General features: G+C 41.7%; 1 protein-coding gene across 2 annotated transcripts in view; it reads left to right on the forward strand.

Moving 5' to 3' along the window:
- The first annotated feature begins 461 nt into the window (after positions 1 to 461).
- The window catches only part of fbxw4 (F-box and WD repeat domain containing 4), a 149,190-nt gene continuing 135,459 nt past the window's right edge, over positions 462 to 14,192 (forward strand). For both annotated transcript variants that reach the window (XM_080036590.1, XM_080036591.1), the window contains exons 1-5: positions 462 to 721; positions 1,393 to 1,488; positions 2,179 to 2,364; positions 6,278 to 6,410; positions 6,692 to 6,777. In XM_080036590.1, coding sequence (XP_079892716.1) covers positions 537 to 721; positions 1,393 to 1,488; positions 2,179 to 2,364; positions 6,278 to 6,410; positions 6,692 to 6,777 — 686 coding nt within the window. In that variant the 5' untranslated portion in view covers positions 462 to 536. The remainder of the gene's footprint in view (positions 722 to 1,392; positions 1,489 to 2,178; positions 2,365 to 6,277; positions 6,411 to 6,691; positions 6,778 to 14,192) is intronic.

Here is a 14,192-nt window from a genome sequence, read left to right on the forward strand (position 1 = left end):
GGTGTTCCAGCAGTCAGTATACATACACACAACAATACATATCCCACGAATACAAAAAAACATGAGCCCACTATAAATAGCCAGGATTAAAAAAAAAAAAGAAGTGGCATCAACACCTCCAGGGGCTCCTCAGCAGTCCCCAGCACAGAGCCAGCCCTCCTAATCAGCTTGTTAAGTAAAGCCTGCTCCGACCCTTCCTGTAGACAGCCTCTGTGTGCTGCTTCCAGTCCAGTTTAATGTACATGTGCACCCCGAAGTATTATAGCACTCCACCACCAGCACCTTATCCCCAAGGATAGAGATGGTGCGTAGCTAAGGCCAGGCTCTCCTAAAGGGACTGAGCACGAGTCCGACCATTCACGTCATCACGTCCACTTACGTAACTCGTCATCAATCAAACGTTTTTTTTGTTGTTGCTGGCATGACTTCCTGTTTCCTCTGCGCTGCTCCTCTCTAAAGATGGCAGCTTGTTTACTTTGTACAGCCGCAAATAGAGTGAACGAAGACGGAGCAGCGGAGCTGCCTTTCGGCTCACTATGCTCTTATACCAGTTACCAGAGGATATTCTCTATCATATATTTTCTTATTTGGACTACAAATCTCTATGTCGCCTCTCTCAAGTTTGCAATACAATTTACCGCTTTGTAAATCGGGACGCTGTCTGGAGGAAGGTTGCTAAAGAGTTTTTAAACACTGGAATTACTCGGAATGGAATGGACATGTAAGATACGAGTGTAACACTGACAACAACCCTGTGTAGACCCACACCTATAGTAGAAAAGCGTTTACACCTGTTATGTAGCTTGGGCCATAACTCTTGAGTAAACATTCTACTTACTCAGTGCTGGTTCCAGGGCCACCAGTACACTCCAGTCTGTGTGATGGGCTACCTCTTTTTACAAGTAGGACCAGTAAAAATTACTCTGTTTTTCTTTCTAAATGACGACTTTTCAACATCAAATACGGAGTGATAGTGAGTAGGCTATGCTTTCTGTACGTAGAATAGAGTACAATATGAACATGCAACTCATTTTAAGATACCATCAGTTTGCAAAATGTATCCGTGTTGGTTGAATGTTTTAATTTCCTTTTGCAACACAACACTTCAGGCCACCGTCTCATCCCTATACCCTGCTCATGAAGCATCATTCCTTCAGCTCTCTTCAAACTACACTTTTCCATTCTGGAATTAAACACGACCACAGGTTATTTTCGTGTGTGCGTACATGGGGGAAGTGCTTTGGATAACAGCGCTATAGAAATGTAGCAGTGTATGTTATAATCCTTTTTCATTGTCATTTTGCAATCATCCTAACTAGCACGGTAACACTCAGCGTTTAATATCCACATTGATCAAAGCATAGTGACGTGACATTTTCACTGTCATTGCAGATATCCTGACGTTCCACTGAAGGAGCGAGTGAAAATAGCTCAGAATTGGTATGATGGGGTCTGCAAAAGGGCCATTCATCTCAAATGGAAAACAAAGTAAGTGCACAATTTACTGTACACTATTTAATGTCTGTCATGGCCATGCTGTCTCCAAGTGCAAAGTCGGATAGTGTGTATTTAAGGAATCCTGCAAGACTTAAGGTCATCTGAAAAGGACAATAGTTCCCACGCTCACTGCCTGAAGTATCTTGATAATATAACGTAATGGCCGGCATACGCTGGGATGTTAAACTACCTGGCACTCCATCCATCATTAGGTGCATGTGACTCTGGAGCCCTGACTGGCACCTTTACAACAGCCAGCACTTAACCATCTACTGCTCATCTCCCAGTCATCACGGGTTCCACATGGTTATCTCTCTGGCATTTCACATCTATTACAAGGGATGTTCCTATATTTGGAAATTACCAAGTTGTTTGCCTTTGGACAATTTAAAACAGTGTACAAAGTCAAAATCTGAGTGTGTGTGTGTGTGTGTGTGTGTGTGTGTGTGTGTGTGTGTTATAAGAAACAAGATTGAGTTTCCAGTATTACTCTTTCTATACACCTTGTTTTGGGTTAGTCACGTGATCAACTGGTTAGAACTAAAACTTGTGTATTGGGGTCTTAAAATACATTACATTTCAGGAATCCAGCATACTGCCTATATATGCATATATGTTTTCTCTTCATTTATATTACTTTAACTCTTTTTAAATCACCTAAATGATTGATCTTGTCTTCAGACTGTTGCCATGGTTGCAGCTGGATGGGGACATGCTGTTTCTGTCCCAGGCTTCTGATATCCTCGTGTACTATCTGCAGCGAGGCTCTGGGAGGCTTCGGCGCAACCCACGGGAAATCTACAGGGGCCACAAGGGAGATGTCTGCCGTTTCGTTGTGACAGACTCCCACCTTATCAGTGGTGGAAGGTAGATTGTGCTCTATTTCTTCTCCTTTTATGGCATTGCTAGCATTCATTGTGTCAAATCTCCGCTTAGCAACATTGAGATATGAATCCATTTGGGATTGTTTGCGATGTAATAACAAGCGAACAGCAACAGCCCAACATGAGCATCCTCCGTACTATCGCCCAGGCCACACATCATGCATCTGCTGCTCTTGTGTTTGCCTTTTTTTCTTCTCTCGGCGAACGTGTTAAGATTATACAGTCATATGAAAAAGTTTGGGACCCCCTTCTAATTTTGGGGATTTTTGTTAATCATTAGCTGGGATTTCAAAGAAGCAAATTCCTTTGCATATACACTCAACAAAAATATAAACGCAACACTTTTGTTTTTGCTCCCATTTTTCATGAGATGGACTTAAAGATCTAAAATTCATTCCAGATACACAATATTACCATTTCTCTCAAACATTGTTCACAAATCTGTCTAAATGTGTGATAGTGAGCACTTCTGCTTTGCTGAGATAATCCATCCCACCTCACAGGTGTGCCACATCAAGATGCTGATCTGACATCATGATTAGTGCACAGGTGTGCCTTAGACTGTCCACAATAAAAGGCCACTCTGAAATGTGCATTTTTTTGCTTTATTGGGGGTCTGGGGACTCAGAACCAGTCAGTATCTGGTGTGACCACCATTTGCCTCATGCAGTGCAACACATCTCCTTCGCATAGAGTTTATCAGATTATCAATTGTGGCCTGTGGAATGTTGGTCCACTCCTCTTCAATGGCTGTGCAAAGTTGCTGGATATTAGTGGGAAGTGGTGCACGCTGTCGTATACGCCGGTCAAGCACATCCCAAACATGCTCAATGGGTGACATGTCCGGTGAGTATGCTGGCCATGCAAGAACTGGGACATTTTCAGCTTCCAAGAATTGTGTACAGATCCTTGCAACATGGGGCCGTGCATTATCTTGCTGAAACGTGAGGTGATGTTCATGGATGTATGGCACAACAATGGGCCTCAGGATCTCATCACGGTATCTCTGTGCATTCAAAATGCCATCAATAAAATGCACCTGTGTTCTTCGTCCATAACAGATGCCTGCCCATACCATAACCCCACCACCACCATGGGCCACTCGATCCACAACATTGACATCAGCAAAGCGCTCACCCACACGACGCCACACACGCTGTCTGCCATCTGCCCTGAACAATGTAAACCGAGATTCATCCGTGAAGAGAACACCTCTCCAACGTGCCAGACGCCATCGAATGTGAGCATTTGCCCACTCAAGTCTGTTACGGCGACGAGCTGGAGTCAGGTCAAGACCCCGATGAGGACGACGAGCATGCAGTTGAGCTTCCCTGAGACGGTTTCTGACAGTTTGTGCAGAAATTGTTTGGTTATGCAAACCAATTGTTTCAGCAGCTGTCTCAGTGGCTGGTCTCAGACGATCTTGGAGGTGAACCTGCTGGATGTGGAGGTCCTGGGCTGGTGTGGTTACACGTGGTCTGCGGTTGTGAGGCCGGTTGGATGTACTGCAATATTCTCTGAAACGCCTTTGGAGACGGCTTATGGTGGAGAAATGAACATTCAATGCACGAGCAACAGATCTGGTTGACATTCCTGCTGTCAGCATGCCAATTGCACGCTCCCTCAATGCTTGTGGCATCTGTGGCATTTTGCTGTGAGACAAAACTGCATATTTCAGGGTGGCCTTTTATTGTGGACAGTCTAAGGCACACCTGTGCACTAATCATGATGTCAGATCAGCATCTTGATGTGGCACACCTGTGAGGTGGGATGGATTATCTCAGCAAAGCAGAAGTGCTCACTATCACACATTTAGACAGATTTGTGAACAATGTTTGAGAGAAATGGTAATATTGTGTATCTGGAATGAATTTTAGATCTTTAAGTCCATCTCATGAAAAATGGGAGCAAAAACAAAAGTGTTGCGTTTATATTTTTGTTGAGTGTATGACATACCTTAGGGAAACAGAAGCAATACAGCAGTGTCATTTTGTTTATTGGAATAATAGAAAATATGCAATAGGCATCATAACAAAATTTGACTGGTGCATACATTTGGGCACCCCAAAAGAAAAATGACATCAGTACTTAGTTGAGCCTCCTTTTGCAAAAATAACAGCCTCTAGACGCCTCCGGTAGCCTGTGATGAGTGTCTGGATCCTGGAGGTAGGTATTTTGAACATTCTTACATACTAAAGCGATCCAGTTCAGTTAAATGTGATGGCTGCCGAGCATGGAAAGCCCGCTTCAAATCATCCCATAGATTTTCGATGATATTCAAGTCATTGGACTGCAACGGCCATATCAGAACATTGTACTTTTCCCTCTGCAGGAATTTGAACTGTGTTAAGGGTCATTGTCTTGTTGGAATATACAACCCCTGCGCAACTTCAACTTTGTGATTGATACTTGAACATTATCCTGAATAATCTGTTGAAACTGGGTTGAAATCATCCAACTATCGACTTTAACCAGGGCCCCAGTCCCTGAAGTGGCCACAGCATGACCAAATTTGACAGTAGGTAGCAGGTGTTTTTCTTGGAATGTAGTTTTCTTCTTTCGCCATGCAAAGCGCTTTTTATAAAGACCAAATAACTTAATTTTTGTCTCATCAGTCCAAAGCATTTTCTTCCAATGTGAATCTGGCTTGTCTAAATGAGCTTTTGCATACTCCATGCAACTGTATCTGTGGCGTGGGCGCAGAAAGGGCTTCCTTCTCATCACCCGGCCATACAGATGTTTTGGTGAAAATTGCGCTGAATTGTAAAAGATGTACAGATACACAATCTGCAGCCAGATGTTCTTGCATGTCTTTGGAGGTGATCTGTGGGTTGTGTGCAACCATTCTCACAATCCTCCACCTATGCGCTCCTGTTTTTTTCTTGGTCTGCCATGCCTGGGTTTAACTGCCACTGTGCCTGTGTCCTTCCATTCCCTGACAACGTTCCTTACAGTCGAAATTGACAATTGAAACCTTTGGGAAAGCTTCTTGTAGCCTTCCCCTAAACCAAGACGATGAACAATCTTTGTTTTTCAGATCTTTTGGGAACTGCTTTGATGATCCCATTCTGTCTCACTTCAGCAGAGAGTCAAAGAAAAGTGCAACTTGCATTTAGGCACCTAAAATACCTTTTCTCATGATTAAACAGACATTTCTATGAGGTCCAAGGCTTAACAACATAATCCAACTAACTTTGTGTTTAAAGTCATCAGTTTTACATGCTGTTACAGGCATTAAAATCAACAAAACCACAAGGGTTCCTAAATTTTTCCACAGCCAGTTTTTCACATTTTATTTTATTTCATACAACCAAATACTGCTTTTCAAAAAATCTTTGTTTGGAAAACATCCCAGTACTTAGCTGTTCCTAGTAAATTAAAGACATACCACTTTTATCTTTTTTTTTGTGAAAGGAGAGTCAATTATAATGCCGGCTGAGAGGGGTTCCCAAACTTTTTCATATGACTGTAGCAGCCGTTTGTTACCATCAGATGGTCGCTTTTCTTCACTAAAATATACAGAGAAACAATCTCTCCGCTGCCCGTGTTAACAGACCAGAGCAGCCACACAGCGCACCTCACCAGCACCACTATTCATCTCACCAGTCTCTTTTTAGTTTTTTCCCCAGACGGTCGCGTGACTCAACATTTATTAAACGTAGCCTGTTATAAAATGACGTTCAGTGCAGATACTTTTACTCCTTCTCCATACGTCATCGGCCTGATATGCATAACCCCAGTGGAAACACACACAGCCATCCAGGTATAGGCAATGCGATGAAAGGTATTACACTCAACAACCTAGGTGTTCATCTTTAGGGTTTTTTAGCCAGCTATCTTCTTGATATTTTGGGTAGACATCAGAGTAGAAAATAACTCCTGTTTGTCTGTATCAGTGATGGCAAGATCCTGGTCCACAACAGGAGGAGCAACGCGTGGATGGAGTTATCAGGCCATAACCAAGAAGTCAACTGCCTGGACTCTAAAAATGGACTAATCATCAGTGGATCCAGAGACCGAACAGCCCGGGTCAGAATGCCTCTACAATTCACAATCATTAATGGGATGTGCAGTGCCATAGTGTTTAGAATACACATTTGTTTCACAAATAAGACTGGAGGACGTTAACTGCTATGCTTTGAAAGATCTATATTCACAGGAAGAAGATAATGTCAAATTTCAATTAAGATTCAATTGCCTATAAGCTTGATTGATGTTTAAGCAGTGTAAATAATGTCTATTTCCATAGTATGTCTGTTTATGCATATATTACAAAAACGTACTTACTGAAGACTTTTTTTTCCCTCTAGATTTGGACTTTGACTTCTAGCCGTGCCATGGAGGCAATTCCCATGTATGACAGAGTGTGGTCTGTTGCTATCAGTCCCCAACTAAGGTAAAGTCATACATTTAAGTTAAGTTTGAGTGACATTGTTTCTAGCGACAGCTTTGGCGGTGAGATGTATAGCAGGCATGTCCCTTGGACCTCATCTCCAGGGTTTCTTTTGAAACCAAACGGTGTCGATTGTATGAAGTTTGTTTACCTATCTTCTTTTTTTCTGGAGCCGTAGTTGAACTGTCTTCTTCTTTCTCTGTGTGTTGATCCATTAACTCTCAATAATGAATTGTAGACAGAGCCAGTGACATGGGGCAGTGACAAGCTCCTGGCCAGACCCAAGGCCTAGTTCTTTTGTATTAGGAAATCGGGAACTTGGCGGTGCCAAGTTTATTTTGTGACTTTTACAGTATTATTCCTTTTATAGTATCCTAGGTAATATGCAAAAGCCTTTAACAAAGATGTTTTCAACCTTTCATTCAAACATTCTTGTCTTCCCAACAACTATGATTTATTCTTGTCTTCATCAAATCAGGAATTTTCAGTTATTGCATTGTCAGAAACATGGCTGACAGATGCGTCAGCAGCTTTCTAAGCAATTCCAAATGCTCATCACTGAAATATGATTATATTAATCAAAAATAGATGAAGGTGTGTGTGTTTGTGTTATGAGACGGCAGAGGGTATTTTTGTTTTTTAATATCCTTTGCTGAAACGAAAATCAATCGAATGACCAAAGTATAAACGATTCAAGAGTGTACACAGACCCATCTGATATTGCTTGTCCTTTAAATAATTATTTTGTTAATATTGTTCATCAATTTTAGGCATTTTTTTCTGGCCCCTCATTTTGGATCATTTCCACCAACCGGCCCCCATTCAAAACTAATTGAATAGCCCTGCTGTAGACTATATTTCATGTAATGACTACCATCCTATTTCTGTCCTTCCATATTTCTCAAAGATCTTGGAACAGCTGGTTTACAATAGAATCAGGAAACATCTTCAGGAGTGGGTCATCCTGTAAGAACACCAATATGGGTTTAGGTAAAAAATATTCTACAGAAATGGCTATGCTGCAGCTGGTTGATCTAATTCATAATGCCTTTAATAATCATGAATATGTCTTCCAAAGCTTTTGACACTGTGAATCACGAAATCTGATTGCAAAAATTGTCATGGTTTTCTTGGAATAACTAATACATGGTTATGTGTATGTAAATTGTATTCACAATCATCAACATTTTGTTAACATAACTGGATGGACATCTGACAAGTCCAGTATAACTTGCGGGGTCCCACAGGGGTTTACTTTAGGGGACTCTAATTTTTTCTTTAAATGAAAGACCTTGCTGCAGCTTTATCGTCCCTGTTCCCTGTACTTTATGCCGATGATACCAATTTATTTCACTCTCATACTGATTTTTCTGTACTTATAGCCAAAGCTAATGCTGACTAACCCATAGTCTCCTCCAAAAGTGTTTCGTTCAAAATGGTGTAATTTGATGTTGACCATGGACCTATTATTAAGGATGACAACCCAAAATGCAACAACATAATGAGCTGGATACTATCAAACCATATCAGACACACGCGCGCTGTTGTCTCCCGTTCTGAGCGGAGCATAAACGGTAGGCTACAGCGGGAAAGAGGATGGGGTACGTAACGTTAGCCTACGCTCAACTGAGGGTAGGCTATAGGTCTCACAACTGAGACCTATAAAAAAACAAGCTAAAACAAGTGTGCAGCGTGCCTGTTGTCGTTTTTCTAAGTTACTAGTTGTTGCAACAGCATTTGAAAAAACTACAAAGTTTGCTAGGCCAAAAAGAACGTTAATCTTGCGCTGAATAAATTGACACCGTTAAAATGGGTTTGCATTAACGCTGTTAGGGCGTTTAACTGACAGCACTTATATATAGGTATTTACTGTATATACACAGTACTGTGCAAAGAAAAAATGCAGGTGTGCAAAAATGCTGTAAACTAAGAATGCTTTCCAAAATACAAATATGTCATGTATGTAATTTATCAATTTAAAAAAAATGTGAAGTGAGGGAACAAGGTAGTTATACTGGATAAGAAAAGTCTCTCCCAGACACAGATCTCAAAGCAGATTGAGGTTTCAAGATGTGCTGCTCTTTCTGCAGCACAAAGAAACAAGCAACGTTGAGGATCGTAGACACAGTGGTCGGCCAAGGAAACGTAGTTGCAGCAGATGAAAAACACTTCAAGCTTATTTCCCTTAGAAATCAGAAGATGTCCGGCAGTTCCATCAGCTCAGAACTGTCAGAAACCAGTGGGGCCAAGGTTCACCCATCTACTGTCCGGACAAGTCTGGTCAGAAGTCTTAATGGAAGAGTTGCAGCCTAAAAGCCAAAACTTCCTCTTTTTAAAGTATTTGTAGTTTACAGCATTTTTTCACACCTGCGTAAAACTTTTGCACAGTACTCTGTGTAAAATAAATGAATACACTTTTGGCTCTGGAGCCGCGGTTTGCCGACCCATGATAGATACTTGATTTATGGATATTTCTGAAACATGGGAAGAATTTCTACAGTTTGTGGCTGTTTTGTAACAGGTCTACATTACTTGTTATTCACCCTATAACATATGATCATAAAAAAGTTTTCCATCCTTCATTTTTTAAATAACCGTGATATTGCAATGACCTTTTACACCAGGTCTGATTTAAATCCCTAAACCAAATATTTTTCTGTTCATTGTCATGTAAATAAGTGAAAAGTTGAGTAAATTCTCATTTTGCAGTCTAAACTATGACTGTTGCACACGATGATAAGAAATGTGGGACATCAGCGTACATGCATGTTGGCATGCTATCTGATCCAGGCCTGGGAGTGTCTATCTGCTCCGAGACAAACAGGCAGATTACCCACATCATTAATTCTCCAATTTGCTGGCTGAAATAGCAGACCATGCTAAACCCACCGCCCCCTCACAATGGAAACCTGTTTCCTATGCCTCTCTATCACCAACCGCCTGCTCCATTCAATCTCTTGTGAACAGCAAGTGTCAACTCACTGATAAACCTATTAAACCCTCTCCTACCCTGAACACTAAGTAACTCAACTCTCCATCTGGTTCCTGAGAGTGAAATAGACTTTCCCCCGTAAATTGTTTAGGCCAGGGGTTCTCAAACTTTTGATAGCTGAGGGCCAATTTAGGAACCCAACATTGGACCGAGGGCCGCCGAAGGAAATTTTTTTATAAAACTGAAATAATTTCAATGGCCAGCGTCTTTGCGTCTTTACAGTTTACATGTATTGGTCAGCATCCAATACTGTGTAATTAACACATTTAAAGTAATAAATGAAGGGCTAGGTCTCATTTCAACATTGGGGAACACACATTAAAAGCGGGTGTCTGGGGGTTGTCCCCCAGAAAAATTTGAGGTTCGAACACTTCATTTTGTGCATTTTGGTTAATTTTTATGCAGTAATTTGTCTTCTGTATTTATTTATGGTGGAAATGTTAAGGAAAAGACAACTCGCTCCCATTGACACACATCTAATGGAATATAAATCAAGGCACTGAGGCATTCTGTATTGCATTCAAATATTTATTGTACTTTATTGTTCAAAACTTTCTACACATTGAAAACGTATCACCTTTTGGAGTGTTTTTTTTGTAGGACTCACTACTCATGATGCAGCAGCAGTGTTAACTATTATGACACTATACATTGGAAATAAACAGGGTGGGCTATCAGCAGTCAACTAGGCAGATAGTTCCATGGCTATCAGCAGCTAGCTAACGTTAGTTTGTTAGCTAAACTTTAGGCAAAAGAGTTAGAAACCAGATAATGTTAGCATCCATCCTTAGACACTTGACCTAATCTAATTCACCTTGAATGTGAGAAAGTGCATCGTATTAGGCTTGACAAGCTCACTATCTAACAACTTACATTGGGACCACTACACTGCCTGCTGCACTGCGGGAGGCTGACCAGCCGTCTGCAACGAGAGGCAGAGGCCAGCCGAACTTCGCAAGTTTAATAAGTGGGGAATGAATACAAACAATTAGGAGGGATATTTAAGTGTTTCGACCCCTGTACTGTTTTTACTGTTACGGGGGACGCATCCCCTCCGTGCGTTTCAAAAAAAAAAAAAAAAAAAATGATTTTTTTTTTTTTTTTTTTTTATAATTCATAATTCAATGCGGGCCACGGGCCGCCAGATATGCTTCCGCGGGCCGCACTTTGAGAACCACTGGTTTAGGCATATACCTAGTCTGGCTGGACGGATTTCGCCAGCGTCTATTACCAACGCTACGCCTCTCCTTCCTGTTGCTGGCGTTCCCGCATTGAGCTCCCCCTCAAACTAGGAAACAATTCGCTCACAGTCAACCTGTGGTCTGTGCAGCACTCTCCCTCACACACACATACACACACACACCACCCACACACACACACACACACACACCCACACGGGGTGTGAGAAGTCACATTACTGTAGACAGAAATAAAGTGTGGCGATACTTCAGGATAATAATGGCGGCGGCGGTCCGGGACGCAGCCTAGCTTAGCCTAGCCTAGCCTAGCCTAGCCTAGCTGTCCAACTTCATTGTACAACTTCCCCCGGGCAGAAATACCCTCATTAACTCTGGAAAATGAAGCATGGGGGTTTGGATTGAGCAGCGGACCTTATAACCAGCTAGATTAAGATCCGCCGTTCCTTTTCTTTGGTGATTTACGGGACAACGGTTGATAATGTTACCAGAGATAACACTGTGTGACAATAGTTAGTTCCCGTTAAGTTATCCCGTGAGCTCCTCGGGGGCTAAAGTGTACGGTGTCTTGACATGCTGGTGAGAAAGCAACACACTATGTTTATTCTAGAGGTGGGCATAGATTATTTTTTTTAATCTAGATTAATCTCATTGAATTTTGGAATTAATCTAGATTAATCTAGATTAAAATGGCTCATTTGAATTCATTCATAATATGTGTGTGCTCCCTAAATAATGACTCAAAGTAAGTCTTTGAGAACGTGTTTCTTAAGCCAGGTGGCTTTCATTTCGTCATCAGAACGAGTGTCTAATTATTGCGAACAAATAATATTCTAACAATTTAATCAGATATAAGGCTAAAAATCACAACATTGCACTGTTTTTTGTGCTTAAAAAAACCGAAAAAACTAATTTGTTGGGTATAGGCTATAACAGAAAATAAAGCCATTAATTTTGTGCTTCAAGTGAAACATTAAATATTATTTTTACATAAATAATAAAGTCCTTATAAACTTTTCAAGAAGCTGGACTAGAGTGAATATTGGACAGGCTTTATAGGTCCATGGCTTTTACCTGTGGGACAGCGCTTCACCTAACAGCTGGCTGCAACACCAACCTACAGTCTATTGTGCGACGGAGAGCTAGTTATCATTAGCATCAGCGTTAGCCGACATCACGGCAACAGCTGAATAATGTAACACATTACACAAGTTACACTACATGAAAACAACGGGCTGTAGACGCTAGAGTTATAATTGCGTGTAGGAAACATTGTTGAGACTGGAATTTCGTACCACAGCGGCCGTTCCATAATACAACACTCCCTTTAGCAATGGCTGAATATAAGACCTCCCTCTGCTGTGTATCTGCGGGAGCGAGTGGCATTAATAACTTAAAAACAGTAAACGTTTAACGTGATTACGGGCTTTTAGATGCTTTAATCATATGCCGAATTTATAAACAGACCATATTATTAACAATAAATTAAGTTATGTACATGTCAGAGTTACGTACATGGATACATTCATAAGTAAACATTGAATAGACAGATATGTGAAGGGGGTTTGGCGCTGAGTGTTACATTAGCGATCCTGCAGCCAGGTGGTGTGTGTCGTGGGCAAGTGATGTAGAGAGAGAGCGGTGTGAGAGAAGCTTCGCTCCTGCAATAAAGGCTCCTCAAGTGTCAACAACGGCCCCCGGCTATTATTACCCGACCAGAGAACACACGGAAGGGGGTTCACCCTGACGGCGAACAGCCATCGGCCCTGGAGGGAACCATCTCCCCTGAGCCGAACAGGAGGTGGAATAAGAGATTAACGGCGATATTTTTTTTATCGCCGATAAGAGTTTTGCGTTAACGCAGCACGTTAACGCCGATAATGGCCCACCACTAGTTTATTCCTTTTGTCTTTAATAGTTTTTTTTTGTGGCGTTTGCGGGTTAGATTTAGCCGTTCAAATTTAGCCTTTGAACGTGAAGACGTTCCATCAAAATATTTCCCCCCGGCTCTATTTTGCACGGACACCGCTGCTGCTTCCCGGGCTCAGCCCCGCCCTAGATTATTTTGATTGGTTTAAAGAAATAAAAACAGGCAAGCCCAGTTTCGCCCCGAATAGACGGCTCTAAACAGAGTGCTTCCAGACCATACTACTTGCTGTAGTTTGGTCTGGCTTTGCGAGACTAGGCATATACCTAGTCACAATGGATATGAAAAAAACTAACTTAACTAGAACTGCAAGCAGTTATGTACGGGGGCCAAGCCTCCGATGGAAATTAGGTATTGAGTGTTGTCGACCCCGGCGCCGGCCGCTCACTTCACAGAATCCGGGGATGTAAAGTTTTTGAATGTGGGATGTTCGGTTTGGGAGTTATAGACCAAAAAGCAAAAAAATGGCAGAGAAATAGGCTAAAGTGGATAAGGAGATATATACTTTTTGTTTTTTTGGCGCCCCCTTATTGAGAAATTTTTCGAAACCTTTTGAGAATGCTACATAGGATAGCACTACTATATGTCTAAAGTTTGGACTTGAAACGATATATAGTTTTGGATTCATGAGCATTTACGTAGGTAAAAGGTATGCGCAAATACTCAAAGCGCTACCGTTTCGTCATCGATGGTCGTATCGAAATTCTTTTAAATATATATTTTTCATGTGCATCTGTAGATGTTCTGTGCAAACTTTTGTGTAAGTTGTGCAAAATTTGTGTGAGCTGAAATGAAAAGTCCGTTTTGCAGTTTTTGAGATTTTGCAACAAAAAAAAAATCTACTTGTCTATGCCAGAAGATGCAGCTGACTCCAGTGAATATGTGGATATAAAGTTTTTGACTGTGGGATGTTCGGGGTGGGAGCTATGACCCCAAACGTGTTTTCCTTGGTGTAGCGCCACCTAGTGGCCGTCATGTCTGATTTTTTTTGGTATGCTGAGAGGGCGGGGGTCTAAACTAGCCCTGCTAGTTGGTTTGTCGCAAAGACTTACGGTTTGAGCTGGTGGACACACTTTTACACAGAGAAAAATAAAAAGAAGATGACGAAGAAGAAACATCCTTACATAAACAATAGGGTTCCCTGCCCACCAAGGCTTGGGAACCGCGTTGCTCTGCAAAACGCGGTCCCAGCTCGTGGTCGGGCTTGGCCCCCTAATTAAATCAAACCGATGACAAAAATGCTAAACAGCCAGTGGTGCAGGTCCTGCCTAATGGTGCAATAAGTAACTAAGTGTGAACTAAA

This window comes from Ammodytes marinus (genome assembly GCF_949987685.1).
Source record: "Ammodytes marinus genome assembly, chromosome: 11".
Taxonomy (NCBI): domain Eukaryota; kingdom Metazoa; phylum Chordata; class Actinopteri; order Uranoscopiformes; family Ammodytidae; genus Ammodytes; species Ammodytes marinus.